The 16,845-nt window shown below is 41.2% G+C and overlaps 1 protein-coding gene across 1 annotated transcript in view; it reads left to right on the forward strand.

Annotated features, from left to right (window-relative positions):
- The window catches only part of Mtch2 (mitochondrial carrier 2), a 19,123-nt gene extending 3,284 nt beyond the window's left edge, over positions 1-15,839 (forward strand). Inside the window, exons 4-13 of the mRNA XM_021192334.2 lie at positions 2,782-2,808; positions 2,993-3,055; positions 4,639-4,696; positions 5,146-5,197; positions 6,450-6,509; positions 8,769-8,862; positions 9,745-9,792; positions 10,654-10,721; positions 12,529-12,604; positions 14,463-15,839. Coding sequence (XP_021047993.1) covers positions 2,782-2,808; positions 2,993-3,055; positions 4,639-4,696; positions 5,146-5,197; positions 6,450-6,509; positions 8,769-8,862; positions 9,745-9,792; positions 10,654-10,721; positions 12,529-12,604; positions 14,463-14,549 — 633 coding nt within the window. The 3' untranslated portion in view covers positions 14,550-15,839. The remainder of the gene's footprint in view (positions 1-2,781; positions 2,809-2,992; positions 3,056-4,638; positions 4,697-5,145; positions 5,198-6,449; positions 6,510-8,768; positions 8,863-9,744; positions 9,793-10,653; positions 10,722-12,528; positions 12,605-14,462) is intronic.
- Positions 15,840-16,845: the final 1,006 nt, after the last annotated feature.

Here is a 16,845-nt window from a genome sequence, read left to right on the forward strand (position 1 = left end):
CCTGGTCTACAGAGTGAGTTCCAGGACAGCCAGGGCTACACAGAGAAACCCTGTCTCAATAAATAAATAAATAAATAAATAAATAAATAAATAAATAAATCTGATCAATGCAGGTAGTAAAATATTTTTGGAAGCCTCAGTTCTAGGGCTCCATGCTACAATGGAATATGGTCTGATCCCAGATCCCTCTCAGGGTTCCTCTGATTATACACACCTTGCTGTATGCTGGATCTCTGGTCCTGGTGCCAGCTGGTGGAGGTTGGTGGCATAGAGAGTAGTCATGGCAAGGAAAGTGGTCTCAAGCACATTGTGCAGGCTGGCCAGGGCCTCCTGTAGCTTCTGCCAGATGGTGGTCCCATTTGACTTAGGTTTGCTTCTAAGCACTCAAAGTGGTAAAATGCTGCAGTACCTAGGCAGCTTGGCCTGTGCATAATATATGCATCTACCCACCTGGGCTCAGGTACTGGTTTGCAGCAGGGTATTGGGCACCCTTCTTAGAGTACCTGAAGCTGAAGGAGTTGCAGAAGCTGTTGCTTGTCCACATTGTGAAAGGTACTTTATGGGTTAGGAACACTTCTAGAGATTTTATAAACTTTTTTTTTTTTTAAGATTTATTTATTTTTATTGTATGTAAGTACACTGTAGCTGTCTTCAGACACTCCAGAAGAGGGAATCAGATCTTGTTAAGGATGGTTGTGAGCCACCATATGGTTGCTGGGATTTGAACTCTGCACCTTTGGAAGAGCAGTCGGGTGCTCTTACCCGCTGAGCCATCTCACCAGCCCGAGATTTTATAAACTTTAATGACCCAGCTGAAGTGAGCAATTCCAGCTGAAGTGAGTTCTGTTTGATCACTGTTGTAATTTTTATCAGACTTCAGCATCCTAAAGACCTTCTGGATAGGCCTGCCTTCACCAAAACTATGGTTAGCATTTCATCACTTTGTGTCCTGCAGCCTTTCAAAGGCTGGGTGTTTTATTGTATACAGAAGGCAGCTTCAGATGTGACATTCCAGGTCCTCATGACAAGAACCTAGCTTGAATGTGCTGAGCTTTCTGAGGTCCCCTGGGGACCCACACGTAGACAGCAGTTGGCCTGGGAGACACCTATAGACCCAGATTTGCAAAGACGCCTGCACAGCTATGAACAGAAGGCAAGCAGTGGGTTGTAGGATGTCTTCAAAGGGACATGTTCCCGGTCTGATGACAAAAAATCCATACCCCTGGCTTCTTGAGCCTTCTGCCCATGTTACAGGCATGCCCCATGAGTCTTATGCATTCTCATATCCTGCCTAATAACACACAAAGCATTGTTGCCTTCTGTAATCCCTAAGCCACAGTCAGCTGGGAGGCCCTAGGATGGTCAGCCAGGCTCAGGAGACTTGTTGGGCATGGGGGTGAAGGTAAGAGAGGTCTTCGCTGTCCTGGAGCTCTCTATGTAGAGCTAGACTCTGATTCACAGATATCCTCTTCCTTTTGCCTTTTGCCTCCTGAATGCTAGAATTAAAGGTGTATGCCACTGCATCCAGCAGTAATTCTTTTTACAAAAAAAAAAAGTGTTGCCTGTTTTGTTTTTGGTTTTGTTTTGTTTCTGTTTTGTGTTTTTTTTTTTTTTTTAAATCTGGTAAGACTAGAAAATGAAATACAGGCGTGGTCTAGCAAGCCTCTAAGCAGGTAGAGAGGCAGAGGTAAAAGTTCAAGGCCATATTGGCTCCGAGACCTGTCTCAAAAAAACAGCGAAAAAGAAAAAGGCAAAGAAAATAATGAAGCTAATTGTCATCGACTAAGCTTGAAATTGCTGGGCCCTTCTATGTTGTAGTACATTTTCTATTTTCGTTTTGTCCAACCCCCCAGCAGGAACTCACTATGCCGCCCTAACTGGCCTGGAATTCACTATGTAGACCAAATTGACCTCAAATTCACAGAGACCCGCCTGCCTCTGCCTCCTGAGTATATTTTCTATTTCTAAAATATACCAGAAGCCATAGTCCTGCTTGCAGTATAATCTGGTGTTTTATAAGTCACATTTTCTTCCCCAGAAGAGAAAACCGCCTTGCTATATCAGAAGCAGTTGCATAGCAAGGAAACTGAGGTGATACTCAAACTGGGTATCAATTCTGTGTTCTTCATCTTGTAAAAAAAGAATCTTGCCTTAATTTGGTATTTCTGCTTTTTCTATGAGAAGAGTAGCATAGCGGTTTTAACAATTTCCTATTAAATAGATATACGGAGTAAATAGTGTCCTGAGAGGGTTTAGTTGTGAGTTAACTCTACCCTGCCGCCTTGTTTTTCTTGGCACTACTGAGGATTAAACCAAAAACTTAAATCTAGGTGGGGGTGGGAATGGGGGGCTTGACTAGTTGGTACCGTGTGTCTGGCATATACAAAGCTCTGGGCTCCATCCCAGCACTTGGGAAGCAGAAGCAGGAGCATTAGAAGTTCAAGGCCATTCTTGGCTTCTTAAGAGGTTAAAGTTAAACTGGTTTACATGAAGCCCTATCTCAAAAAACAAACCAGGTATGGTAGTGCCCACCTATGGGATGCCAAGCCTTGGATGGCCGAGGCAGAAGAATTACCATGGATTCAAGGTCACCCTGGGCTAAGTAGCTAGATCTTCAACTTTGCGATAATACCATCTTAGAGAGATTTATGTCCAGTTGATTAATGTGGAGTAAAAATTAGGAGTTTTTCAGGAGAAAATCAGTGCTTCTCACTTTCTGTCAATACTGTAACAGGACACATTAATGGTTCTAATTATCCTTTATTTCTGTGTCTTCTGTAGTATTACCAGGATTCTGAGAAACCTGAGGTATGTTGAAGCTTTCTATATGAATCCTTGTCTCTGGCAAATCCCTGCTGTTTGACCCTCCCCAGGAGAAAAGCCAAGGCTTTTCCTTTCCATCTCAGTGATGTGGTATCTGATGGGGTGGCCATGAGCTTGAAGACTTCTATTTAAAACCATCAAGATTTCTGTCTTCGCTTTTGATTTCCAGGAGTTAGGATCTGTAACTGTACAAAAAGAAGGTTCATCCTCCTTTGACCGAGTTATCAAAGAGGTAAGAGATGAATTCACCCCATGTGATTGAACCAGGATTATGCATCCTGTGTTTCCAGGTCTATTCCCAAGAAAGAACACAATCTTCAGTTTAAATTGGGTTTCCTGTCTACTAACCCTAAAGAAGAACGTGGCCTGCTGTTGGAAATAGGTGCTACTCACTCTGTTGTTAAGGCTGAGGCAATTTTTACATTTATTCTTTTTTATGTGTGTGGGTGTTTTGCCTGTTTGTATGCCTACCTGGTACCTGCAGAGGCCAGAAGAGTATTTCTTGGAACTGGAGTTATAGAGTTGGGAACTACTGTGTAGGTCCTAGGAGCCAAACCTGTGTCCTCTGGAAGAGCACTCAGGCATCTCTCCAGCCCCTAATTGTATTCTTTTTTGTTGTTATTTATTACCTACTTTGACACAGTCTTGTAGTCCAAGCTGGCCCTGAACTCAACGATCCTCCTTCCTCAGCTTTGCTTTCCCCAGCCCAGCTTTGAAAGTCTTCTAGAATGTTGAAAATACATAGCAAGCTAATTTTTTATTTTTATCTTTTTGTTATTTTATTGAGACAGAGTCTCATTATGTAGCATTGGCTGGCCTGGAACTCTGTCTATAGATAAGGTTGGCCTCAATCTCAGAGATCCATCTGCCTCTGTTTTCCTGAGTGCTAGGATTAAAGCATGCACCATACCCAGCACACAGAAACTTTGCACGTTGCCTCTTATTTGTCCAGAGATGCTTTTGTGGTACTACTCTACAGCTGAAGTGTACCTGTCACTTGCTTGTCTTCCCCGTACTTGGCTTCAGAACTACTCTAAGGCCGGAGGCGTAGCTTAGCTTAGAGCATTTCCTAGACTTAAAAAATTCAAATTCCTAGACTAAAAAGATAACTTTATACAATAGAAGCTCTAAGGTGCCACACTTGCAGAGTTGGTGTTCTGAAGGTGTCAGCATATACCTAAAGCCTAACATCTCTCTAGTACTAGCTTCTTTGAAACCTGTCATTGTGAGAGAAAGCAAGTAATCCAAATTCATGTCTCATCTAGACCTGATGCCTCAGGCCTGTAACCCAGTTACTTTGGGAGGTTGAAGCAGGAGTAGTACTTTAAGGCCTGCTTGGGCTGCAGAGTAAGCTCAAGGCCAGCCTAAACAATGAGACAGACTGCATGAAGAAAGTAAAAAGGGGGGCAGGAGTATAGCTTGTTAGTAGAGCCCTTATCTAGCATGGGTGAGGCCCTGGGTTCAGTTCCTTCTACTGCCAAGTGAATGAATGAATGATTCTAGCTCTGGTAAGTTTATTCAAACTGGTAACCCTCTCTGTTTCTTTGTGTGTGTGTGTGTGTGTGTGTGTGTGTGTGTGTGTGTGTGTGTGTGTGCTTTCTGATGTTTTTGTCTTGTATATAGAATTGGGGAAACAGGTTGAAATTCATGAGAGGTGTAATGAAATGGAAAAATATGACATTAATTCCATTGGAGCTAGTGTCTTGACTCCAACTCAGGAAAGCTTCAGTACCTAGTCCTTTGCCCTGTGCTGTGTTTATAGGAATAGGAATGGCATTTACCTAGATTTCAGAAGTGTGCTTTGATTGTTTCTAGACAACTCGAGAGATGATTGCTCGTTCTGCTGCTACCCTCATTACACATCCCTTCCACGGTATGTTTGCAGTTGGTAGTATAAAATCAAGTCACTTCTTTATTCTGTAGTTTGATCTTCATTGGATAATTAGATAGCTTAGGGTGGGCATTGACTGGAGGGCTCTGCCTTCATGTACTTTGTTCACCTGTATCACTGTCTTTTTCCAGATAGTGTCTTTAGATTAAAACAGACAAAACAGAACTTGTAGGATTATCAAAATAAATTTCAACATAGTTGGTTTAATTTTATTTTAATTAAAGAGAATTTGTTTTCCATTTATTTTGGCAGAGGAGAGGCAGGCCTTCTATAGTATATGTGTGGAGGTCAGAGGACAATTGGGAATCCATTTTCTTTTTCTGGTACATAGGTTCTGAGGATCAAACTCAGGTTGTAGGGCTCTTCAGCGAGCATCTTTACCAGCTATGATGCCTTACTGACTCTAAAATAGTCTCGTCTCTGTTCTACAGTGATCACTCTGAGGTCCATGGTACAGTTTATTGGCAGAGAGTCTAAGTACTGGTAAGTGTTAGGGGTTTGTTTTTCTTTTTCTTAATTTATTATGAGTGCACCTCTTGTCTGTATGTGCACCACATGTATTCAGTATCCATGAGGCCAGAAGAGCTGTCGGATCCCTGGAACTGGAGTTAGAAACAGCTGTAAGTCCCCATTTAGGTTTTGTGAACTGACCCAGGGTCCTTTAAGACCAGCGAGTGCTCTTAAGCAGCAAGCACCTTTCCAGTCTGCTCCGTTTTTCACTACTCAGGAGGATGTATTAGAGCAAAGAGAAAGCATTACTGCTTTATACTTTTAAGGTTTTTCAGCATTTACAGGACAAATTTATACTGTTGTGTCATTTGACCTGTACCAAAAGCACTAAAATATGAGAAAATAGGCTTAGGCTAAGTTAGGAACCTACCCAAGGACCACAGACTACAAGGTAGGACCACTGAAGCCAAATGCCCTCTAAACTGTATATACCCTTTATAGTCAGTCAGTGGCTCTCTCTCTCTCTCTCTCTCTCTCTCTCTCTCTCTCTCTCTCTCTCTCTTGTTTGTTTGTTTGTTTGTTTGTTTGTTTATTGGTTTTTCAAGACAGGATTTCTCTGTGTAGTCCTGGCTGTCCTGAAATTCACTTGGTAGACCAGGCTGGTCTCAAATTTACAGAGATCCGGCTGCCTCTGCTTCCCAAGTACTGAGATTCAAGGCATGTACCACCACCTCCTAGCTACCCCTTTGCAGTTAATTATTTCACCTTTCTTTTAATGTGTATGGATGTTTTGCTTGCTTGTATGTCTGCACCTCATGCATATCTGATGCACATAGAGGTCAGAAGAGAACATCAGATCCCCGAGACTTGAGTTACAGAGGGCTGTGAGCTGCCATGTGGATCCTAGGAACTGAACCCAGGCCCTCTGGAAGAGAGGCCAGTGCTCCTAGCCACTGAGCCATCACTCCAGCTCTTAATAGCTTCATTTTTCTAATGGAATTTAACTACTTTACAAGACTCAACCAGTGCTAGAAAATTGTGGGGAAAGGGAGTTATAAAATTGATTTATCAAAAGTGATTATTAATTGGGTGTTGTGGGATATACCTATGGTCTCTGGCCACTTTGGAAACTGCAGGCAGTTCAGGGTCAGCCTCTACTTAATGAATTTAGGTCAGCTTGGGCTATATGAAACCCTGTTTGCGGTGGGTGGGGAGATAGTTATTGAAACATCCTTCTCATTGCTCAAATGATCTTAATGGCCTTTAACCTTTTATCGTTGCCTAGTGGACTGTGTGACTCCATAGTAACCATCTACCGGGAAGAAGGCATCGTAGGATTTTTTGCGTGAGTAAATGTTGGGTTTGCCTGTAAATGATTTTTGTGTTAGCAGAAAAGCTTTCTTTATAATAAAGCAATGGGTCTTTATTTAATTTGTGGGGAAAATGTTCTCCCAGAGTTTACTTTATGTTAAGGTGTTTACAGACATCTACTGGCTTAAATTTCTCTTTATAAAGATCCTATACCTCCATTTTTTTCTAGCTGTTTTATATGTTTGAAATAAGGATTTTTTTTTTTTTTTTTAAAGCAATGTCTCTCATAGCCCACAGTTAGACTGACTTCAAACTGCATGAGGATGACTTTGAACTCCTGTTCCTTCTACCTCTACCTCTGTGTGCATGTGTAGAACAACTTGGGACAATTTGGGGGAATCAATTTTCTCTTTCCATGTATGGGTTCCAAAAATTGAATTTGGGTTGATTTTGGGTTGACAGGCATGGTGACAAGAGCCTTAACCTGCTGATCCAGTGGAGCTGGCCTTGCTTTTTTGTTTGTTTTATTTTGTTTTTGAGATAAGTGTCTCAAGCTCACAAAGATCTACCTGTCTCTGCCTTTCAAGTGCTGGAATTAAAGTTATTCAACACCATGTCTAATTTCTTTGCTTTTTAGTAAATATTTGAGGTTCATACCCTTAAAATAAGTTATTTTACAATAATGTTAGTAAAATGAGAAAACTAAATTTTAAAAAATGGCAAAGTTATAAATGTATTTTTATTACACTAGGAGAATAAGTATTTGCAAGGCTTGACTTTGGAAGAGCTTAAACTACTGTACTTGACTAACAGAAATTTACTATGGGCAATAAAATGGTCCTTTTTTTGATTGATTGATTGATTGATTGATTGATACTAAAAATCAAACACAGGTCTTTGCACATGCTCCACCACTGAGCTGTACTACTAGCGCCAGATTTCTTTTTCTTTTCTTTTCTTTTGTTATTTTATGTGTATGGGTATTTTGGTTACATGTATATGCAGAGGCCACATGCATATACAGAGATCTTTTGGAACTAGAGTTACAGGCAGTTGTGAGCTATTATGTAGGTGCTGGTAACTAAACTAGGATCATTAGCAAGAACAATAAGTGCTCTGAAACACTGAGCCATCTCTCCAGCTCCTAGTCTTTTATTTTTATTTTTTTAAGATTTTATTATTGTTATATCTAAGTACACTGTAGCTGTCTTTAGATACACCAGAAGAGGGCATCAGATCTCATTACGGATGGTTGTGAGCCACCATGTGGTTGCTAGGATTTGAACTCAGGACCTTCAGAAGAGCAGTCAGTGCTCTCAGCCACTGAGCCATCTCTCCAGGCCTCCTAGTCTTATTTTAACGAAAGTATTGATGAGCCTAGAGTATAGTTAGTTTGTACTGTGCTTGCTTAGCATGCAAGAAGCTTTGGGCTCAGTCCCTGTCAGATAGAAAACTGAGCATTCTGGACAATACCCATAATCCTGGCTCTCAAGAAGCAGAGGTAAGAGAAAGGATGGGGAGTTCAAGGTTATCCTTGGATGCATAGCAAGTCTGAGGCCAGCCTTGGCTACATGAGACAAACTTGTGTTTCTGGGTCTGGGTGACTTCATGGGACAATATGGAACAGTAGGAATATTACCTTGAAGACTGGAGTGTGGAGTTTGAATACCAGCTCTCTTATTTACAAGCATTGACATGTAGCAAGCAAATGCCAATGGTTTTTTTGTTAGTTTTTGTTTTTTAAGACATAGTCTCATATGTTCTAGGCCTTGAACGGGCTGCATAACAAAGGATTACCTTGACCTCCTTCCTGTTCCTCCTGCCTCTTTCTACTGAGTGTTAGAACTGAGTGCTGGAGTTAGAGGTGTGGGCCACTATACCCACTTTGTATAGTACTGGGGAGCCAAGCTTAGGGCCTCCTGCTTCAAGCACTCTTATCAACTGAGCTCCATTGCTAACCTCTGGAAACACCCTTTTGTTATCTCTGTGTTTGGATCATTCTCGCTTGACTTTTTTCCCTCCACTTTTGCCCTGCCAAATTTGAGTATCAAATAGTTTAGTAAAACTATGTTAAATCTCTTCTGCAAAGCACCTTGCAAACCTTTGGCCTTCCCTGTTATTGTTATTAATAGTAAAGTGAGTCGTTGGCTGTAGGTCAGAGGGTTATAGCTGACCTCTATTTTTAAAGTGGCAACCGAAGTCATTACAGGTTAGCGTTTAGATTATGAGAAGTGTTCATAATGAGTAGACTGTTCATTGATCATAATTTTTTGCTTACTGTGTCTTCATGTAGGGGTCTCATCCCTCGCCTCCTAGGTGACATCATTTCTTTGTGGCTGTGTAACTCACTGGCCTATCTCATCAATACCTATGCACTGGACAGTGGGGTAGGTTATGGTAAAATCTTCTGGTGAGGGCTTTCTTTGTATTCACAGGCAGCCATTTTAGCTGTAAGAAAAATGGTAGTTTGTTATATGCTAGACAGAACATTATACAGTAAAAACTATTATTTGACTTTTCAAAGGCTCATGGCATGGCCATGCTATTTCCTATAGAGGGATACACCTAGAAGTTCCCTCAAGTCTGACTTGAGTGTGCCCATGGATCTAGCCCTCATGTTGTCAGGGCTTCATGATTTTTTTTTTCTTCCTTTTTTCTGATGCCTGACTTTAGAGCGCACAAGAGAGAGAATAGCTGTTCGGTATATTTGGAGGTTTTCTGCATCTTCTGGGGTATTAAAGGGGCTCCTAGAAATCTCAGCCTGAGAGGTTTTGAGGCCTGAGTTATCTCTTGTGTATAGTATAAGTAAGACCTCCCACAGGCCTTTTTCTATGGTGTGGAACTGTTACCAACACAATTTTTTGTTTTTCAAATATTGATAGGAGTACTTTTCTTCCTAGTCCATAGTGTGATAAGAATTTGTCAATGTTGATTGATGAGGACAATCCATTTGGAAATCTTTTGATAGGGTTTCAGTTTGTCAGTCATCTTGATTGGCAGGTTTTTGTTGAAGTGGGATCTGAACTATGCAGCCGGGCTAACCTGAACTTGCCTCTGTCCCTCAAGTGCTGGGTATAAGGCATGCACCATCATGCCTGGCTGCCACCTTTTTATATTCATCATAGGTATTTTGTTTTTAGTTTTTAAACTTCGTTTTCATGTTATCAGGCTGATAATTTAGCAGTACAATCTATTGGTTGCTTGTGAGTTTTAACTTACTATCTGATCTGTATATGATTCATTCTGATAGAGTTCTTTTCCTGTTTTAGGTTTCTACCATGAGTGAAATGAAAAGTTATTCCCAAGCTGTCACAGGGGTGAGTTTCTAACCTTCTAGGAATAGTTGTTCTTTTGTTTTTTGTTTTTCTTATAAATCTGACCTGTTCGATCACTTTTAAAGCTGCTAGATGTCTCCCTGGAAATATCCATCAAATGCGTTACTCTTTGTCAACGGTAATAATGCAGTTGCTACCTCACAGCAGCATTTACCCCATGTGGTTTTTGTGTTACTCAGCTTTCCTTGGGGAGCAGGGACAGCGGCACGTTGTATCTTTCACATCACACTTAGAGAACTGCACCCTTTGTAGTCACACATTTATTTTATGTTGTGGGAGCCAAGGCATGCATGTGAAGGTAAGAGGACTTTGGAGAGTCAGCTCTCCGTCCACTATATGGGTTCTGAGTATTGAACTCAGGTCATCAGCGTGGCAGCAGTACTTTGCTTGTAACTCTGAGCCGTCCCATCTGGCTTGGAAAACTGTGTCAGCCTCCCATGTAGTGAGATGGCCAGCACTCAACATCACTCCAGCTACGAGTGGGCTTCTAAGGCACTTCCCATTGTCTTTGAGAGGATGCTTGTTTTTTTCTTCAGGGAACTTTGAAGCACTTTATTTCTATTAGTTTAAGACTTTTACTCTTCAATAAGTTGTTCACTTTTATTTGAATGAGACCCCAATCCTAGGGTAAGAAGAATCTTCTGGCATTTTGATAAATGTTAGATATAGAAATATATTGGGGCAAAAGAGGCACCTGTAGCTGGAACTATGCATTCCGAGGTTGCTGAGGATGCAAGACTGCTGTCAGAATGTCGGAGCATTCTGGCACTGGCGCCTGAGCAAAGGAGAGTGGTGAGGCTGACTGAGGATGAATGCTAACTCAGCTGTCTTGCTGTTTTGCAGTTCTTTGCCAGTATGTTGACATATCCCTTTGTGCTTGTATCTAATCTTATGGCCGTCAACAACTGTGGGTAAGTACTTTGGTTTTTGGGGGGTTTTGGCTGGTGCTTGTACATGTGTACATATAGAAGCTAGAAGTAAATGTTTGGGTGTCTTCCACAGTAGTTGTCCCTCTTATTTACAAAGGCAGAGTGTGTTACCAGTTCAGCTGGTCTAGTTACACAGTTTGCCATGGGGATCCTTCTGCCTACTAAGTGTAGAATATGGGGGCAGGGTTGCAGTATTCAATCTCAACTGTTGGGCGGTACAGGGAATCCAGACTCTGATCCCAGGGCTTTCATGGCACTTACTTTACCCACTGAACCTTAATTTATTTTTGCATTCTTGGAGAGCTGAAACCAAGTCTTCATGTGTGATAGGCATATATAGTTATTTGCAGCCCCTAGTACTTGGGAGGTGGAGGCAGGAAGACCATATGATCAAAACTAAACTTGGGTGTATAACAAGTTTAAAATGTGCTACATGAGATCCTGTCAGAAAAACAAAAATGGGGCTAAAGAGATGGCTCATACTGCCCTGAGTTCAGTTCTCAGCACCTATGTCATGTGGCTCACAGTTACCTATAACTCTAGCTGCAAGGGATCCAACTCGCTGTCCTGGTGTCTATGTGCACCCTCACACAAATATGCACAAACGTGTTCACATATACATAAGTAAAAATAAAATCTTAAAAAAGAAAGCCTTTAAAATTGTTCTAATGGCTGGCTTAATATGTCTTTTAGACATGTTCCTTGTTTTACAAGAAATAGCTATGTGGAATTTTTAGTCAAGTTTGACTGACATTGTTTTCTGATTTTTAGAGCAGTCTTCATGTAGCCTAGCACATAGTTTAGAATAAGTTGAATAGCTGATCCTGGTAATGAGCATCTTTAATCCTAATACTCAGGAGACAGAGGCAAGTGGATCTGAGTTTGAGGCCAACTAAGGCTCAGTCAGACCCTGTAATTCAAAATCCTTGGCCTCTGGACAAAACAACCATGCACATAATTTTTTAAGAAATGAATTCTTAAAGGATTCGTTATGCATTGTATTCAGGTAGGAAAGTGTAGTCAACAGTGTTTATATTTGTTATCATATCTGGATTTTTTTTTTTTTTTTTTTTGGTTTTTGGTTTTTCGAGACAGGGTTTCTCTGTATAGACCTGGCTGTCCTGGAACTCACTTTGTAGACCAGGCTGGCCTCGAACTCACAAATCCGCCTGCCTCTGCCTCCCGAGTGCTGGAATTAAAGGCCATATCTGGATTCTTTATGAAGAAAATTAACTTATAAATTCTTTTTCCCAGATGATCAGTCAGGTAGTTGTTCATTTATCCACTAATGGAAAATCTAAATGTATAAAAAAATAAAACCAAGTCATGATTCTGGCAAAGAATCCAATAGGGATGAGGGGTTGTTGATAGAGATGGGAAGGAAATGAGAGGTGTGAGGGAGAGAGTAATAGAATACATACTACACATGTATGAAATTGTCAGATAGCAAAATTAATGAAGTTTCTCTTTGTTGACTTGAAACCTAACTATAGAATGGTTGATTTATTTTTTTTTTAAAGAATTATTTATGTATGTGAGTACACTGTACCTGTCTTCAGACACACCAGAAGAGGGCATCGGATGGTTGTGAGCCACCATGTGGTTGCTGGGAATTGAACTCAGGACCTCTGGAAGAGCAGTCATTGCTCTTAACTGCTGAGCCATCTCTCCAGCCCTGGTTGATCTTTCTTCTGGTGTAATTTGTCTCATTGAAACTATTTCTCAGGGAACCTATGCTGGAATTTTGCCAAAAATCTGTTAATGATGTAAATAATGTTTTCAATTTCAGGCTTGCTGGTGGATCTCCTCCTTATTCCCCAATATACACTTCTTGGATAGATTGCTGGTGCATGCTACAAAAAGCGGTATTTTTATCTCTTGTTTTGTTTTTGTTCTCTTAAATTACCAGCTGGAGTAAAGAAGTACAAATCTCTACATGTTAACCACAAGCCATTTAATGATGGGATGAAAGTTACAAATAGGATCCAGAAAGATAATTTTCCTAGTTATTTAAGTAGTAGCCTGATTTCAAACCCTTTTCCAAACTCACCCTTATTTTGGTGCTGGGGATTGAACCCAGGACCTCACACAGGGTGAGCACATGCTCTGCACTGAACTCAGCCCAGCAGACTTGTCTTTCTGTAACTCCTGAGAACCTCTTATGTACTTCTTTCCTCACAGTTAGATGTGAAGACTGAAAATAAGACATTACTTTATTTACCTGACAAGTTTGTCAATGTGATACCTATAGAACTAGCTGCTTGCTTCCTGTTTTGTTAGTGGATGAGTTTGTCAAAGCTATAGTATATGGTTTCTGCTGGGAATTATATCATTGACCAAATATTTTTGATCAATCTAGACAAAGTTTTAGTAGGCACTAAGATAATGGATAGACTAACTCTAGCATGGGATCACGTAAATTGGCCATCAGTCTACAGATGGGTTTGAGTGGCAAGCACTTTTTTTTTTTTTTTTTTTTTTGGTTTTTCGAGACAGGGTTTCTCTGTATAGACCTGGCTGTCTTGGAACTCACTTTGTAGACCAGGCTGGCCTCGAACTCAGAAATCCGCCTGCCTCTGCCTCCCGAGTGCTGGGATTAAAGACGTGCGCCACCACGCCCGGCTTGTGGCAAGCACTTTTTAAAGGATTGCAGAGAAAGGATATAAAGAAGCTCTTTGTTGTATTACTTTACAGAGCCCAGGATACAGATGAGAAAGGCTTTGTTCACAGAACTCAGGCTCTCCTACACTAGACTCAGAATGAAAAGGTCCAGTTGTTACTATGGTTACATTTGCTCACTGTTCATGCTAGCTGAATCCAAGCTAGAATCTTTGAATGAGTTCAGTACCATTGATGTTGTGGGTTTCCTTCTGAGTTTTACACCCCTTTCTTGTTTTAATTTGATTTGTTGTTTTTATTATTTTGTTTTGGTTTTGTTTCCTGGAGTGCTAGGAGTCAAACCCAGAGCCTTCCAAATAAAAAGCAAGAGCTCTGCCACAATGCTACCTTTCCATAACTGTTTTTCAGTTTCTTTTTGTGGAGTTGGTCATTGAGCCCAGGGTCTTGCACATGTATGGGAAACCCTTCACCACCGAGCCGCACCCCCAGCTCTTCTCCAGACCAGATTTTAACTGATTTTATAGGACAGTCTCCTACTGCAGTTCCCATTCCCAAGTAATGCCCTGTTGTAGGAGGAAAGATATAGAAAATGGATTGAGGTGTCAAACAGACCTTATCTGGGAAACCATTGATCCTGTACATACTTAGAGAATCTGTGATATATCAGATAAAGCTAAGCATTTTCTACAACATTCTCAGATTAGTCTGTGAAGATCTGTGTTATTTATATGTTATTCAGACAACAGTGTTTCATATATGAAAAAGCCTGGTATAAGAGGTACTTAATGAAGGGCCGGGCCTGGTGGCGCAGGCCTTTAATCCCAGCACTGGGGAGGCAGAGGCAGGTGGATTTCTGAGTTCGAGGCCAGCCTGGTCTACCAAGTGAGTTCCAGAACAGCCAGGGCTATACAGAGAAACCCTGTCTCAAAAAAAAATAAAAAGAGGTACTTAATGAAAATTCTATGACATGGCCTTACTGGGTTCAGTCTTAACGTACTCATTTCAGTTATATTTCCTAGAAACCTGTTCAGTTTTGTGTGCCGGTTTAGATTTGCCATGTTCATCTTCATACTAGACTTCTTTTCTATTTTTTTTCTTTTCCAGGGAAATATGAGCCGAGGAAACAGCTTGTTTTTCCGGAAGGTTCCTTGTGGGAAGACTTACTGTTATGACCTAAGAATGCTAATTTGAAGATGTGGGGCAGGGACAGTGACATTTCTATAGTCCCAATGCACAGAATTATGGGAGAGAATGTTGATTTCTATACAGTGTGGCACGCTTTTTTAATAATCATTTAATCTTGGGAAAATGGCGGTGATTGGTGTCTGCCTTTTTTGTTCTTTGTCCTAGCACAACATCATTTACCACTGGGGTTCCCCATTAGTTTATTTGAAGTGGAACATTTATTTCTCCAAATTCTTGTTTTAAACAGAAAACAGACACATTTCCCTAAAGGAACAAGCAGGTTTTCATGTAGATTTGAGTCTCAGATAGGGCTTTGTCAAATGAAGAACAGAATCCCAATAAGAAGCAGCTAATTCTCTAAGAGTTGATAAAATTAAGAAAGCATACCATGTGAGAGTTTATGAATGACCTGAGTAGACAGATGCTAGAAAGTCAGCAGCAGCCACTAGTCTACCTCCCACCCTGCTTCCAAGCAGCCGACCCATCTTGTCTCAGTGCTGCTGAGTTACTGTAGAAGATCTCTGCCTTCTGTTACTACAGAAGACAAAGGCCACCAAGAGAAAGGTCAGGTACAGAGGCTTAAGTAAGATTTGGGAAAGAAGTATGATGGCCTTTCACTCCAAAGCTCTTAACCTCCTGTAGCACGAGAAGCAAGCGCGGCAGCTGAGTGCTCAGTGCCCACAGTCTCCAAGGTCTGGCCTCACCGTGGTTCCCATTGCCTATAAGCTTCTGCTACTAAGCGTTTGTTTCTTTCTTGTTACTGCAGAAGGTGAGTAGTTTGGGTTTTATTTCTGATGACACCCTTGAAAGTGTATCTGTAACTCCTTATCTGATGACGTGGACTGAAGTCCACATGGTTCTTAGGATATTGTCCAGCTCAAATGTCAGACCCTCAGTTAGGCATGATAAAAACACTTAATGGAGGCAAAATCACTTTAGAAGGAAAATTTTCAACTCAAGCATTGAGCTCCTATTCACTCAGGCCTTTTAATGGCAGGTTAAAATGCTCATAAGATGAGAAAGCCCTACGGTGTCGATTCACTGGTACTTTGCCAAGTGAGTAAGCACTGACTTTGCTGCTTTTAGATGTCTATCAATGCAGCAGAGGTCATGATGTTAGGTAGTGTGAGCATGCAGGGTCATCTCCCGCTCAGGGTTAGGGATGCAACCAGAAGCTCATGAGTAGCTTAGCCTGAAATGTCTTTGATGTCAAAAGTACTTTGTTTGAAAAGTAATGTAAATTTTATATTCTATTCAATATTATCTGCATCTGTTTTAATATAAAATGTGTTTTGCGTTACCTACTCTTTTCTCCCAGAAAAAAAGTCAAGTAAAGATGATGTAGGAAAATGCACCAAGTTTATCCTGCTGCTTCTCTGTACGTACACACTCCCCTGTTCTGAGAGCATCGCTAGCTGGGAGAGTCTGTCCACCACCAGGGGGCAGCAGAACTTTGGTCTTGCCTGTGCATTTGGCCTGCTGAATGGTCTAGGATTGCTCAGTGAAAATTAAAGTCTCATTTGTAGAGCTAAGGTGTGTCTTAGTGGTAGAGCACTTACCCAACAGAAGCTGGTAACTGGGTTCTATCTGCAGATCAGAAAAAATGGGGACAGTGATATAAACCCAAAACCAGGGGGATATAGGCAGGAAGGTCAGGAGTTCACAGATCATCCATGACATAGCAAGTTTGAAGCCAACCTAGATTACATAAAGATGCTATATCAAAAAACAGATACTAGCTGAGTGTGGTGGCACATGCTTTTAATCCCAGCACTTGGAAGGAAGAGGCAGGCAGATTTACATAGCCATAGGCCAACTAAGGTTCCATATTGAGAACCTGTCTCAAAAAATCAGTCATGTTCCTATCTATAATCCTGACGATTTAGGAGGTTGAAGCATAGAGGATCACAAGCCTGAGGTCAGCCTGAATTATATAGACTCTGTCTCAAACAGTCACGATGCCTCGTGGCTGAAATGCCAGTACCAAGAAGGCTAAGATGAGAATTGCAGTTGAGTTCTTGGTCTCTAGCACTCTCTCTAGACTGTTTTACTGCGCTGGAGTGTTCTGTTGTGAGATAAGCTCTCAAAATAATAGCTTTGGTTGTCTTTGACTTTCTGATATTCCCAAGGGCTGGAATCAGCCCAGCCACAGCTGGTTTAAAAATGACCTAGCTGAGGAAGGGTCTTTCTGTGTAGCCCATGCTGGCCTCAGCCTCCCATTGGCTGGGATTATAAATCTTTGACACAGTGCTCAGCTCCCTATTGGGCTTTCTAGAAGAACTAGCTGTAGTGGGCTGGGGCA

The sequence above is a fragment of the Mus pahari genome, chromosome 3 (assembly GCF_900095145.1).
Source record: "Mus pahari chromosome 3, PAHARI_EIJ_v1.1, whole genome shotgun sequence".
NCBI classification, from domain to species: Eukaryota; Metazoa; Chordata; class Mammalia; order Rodentia; family Muridae; genus Mus; species Mus pahari.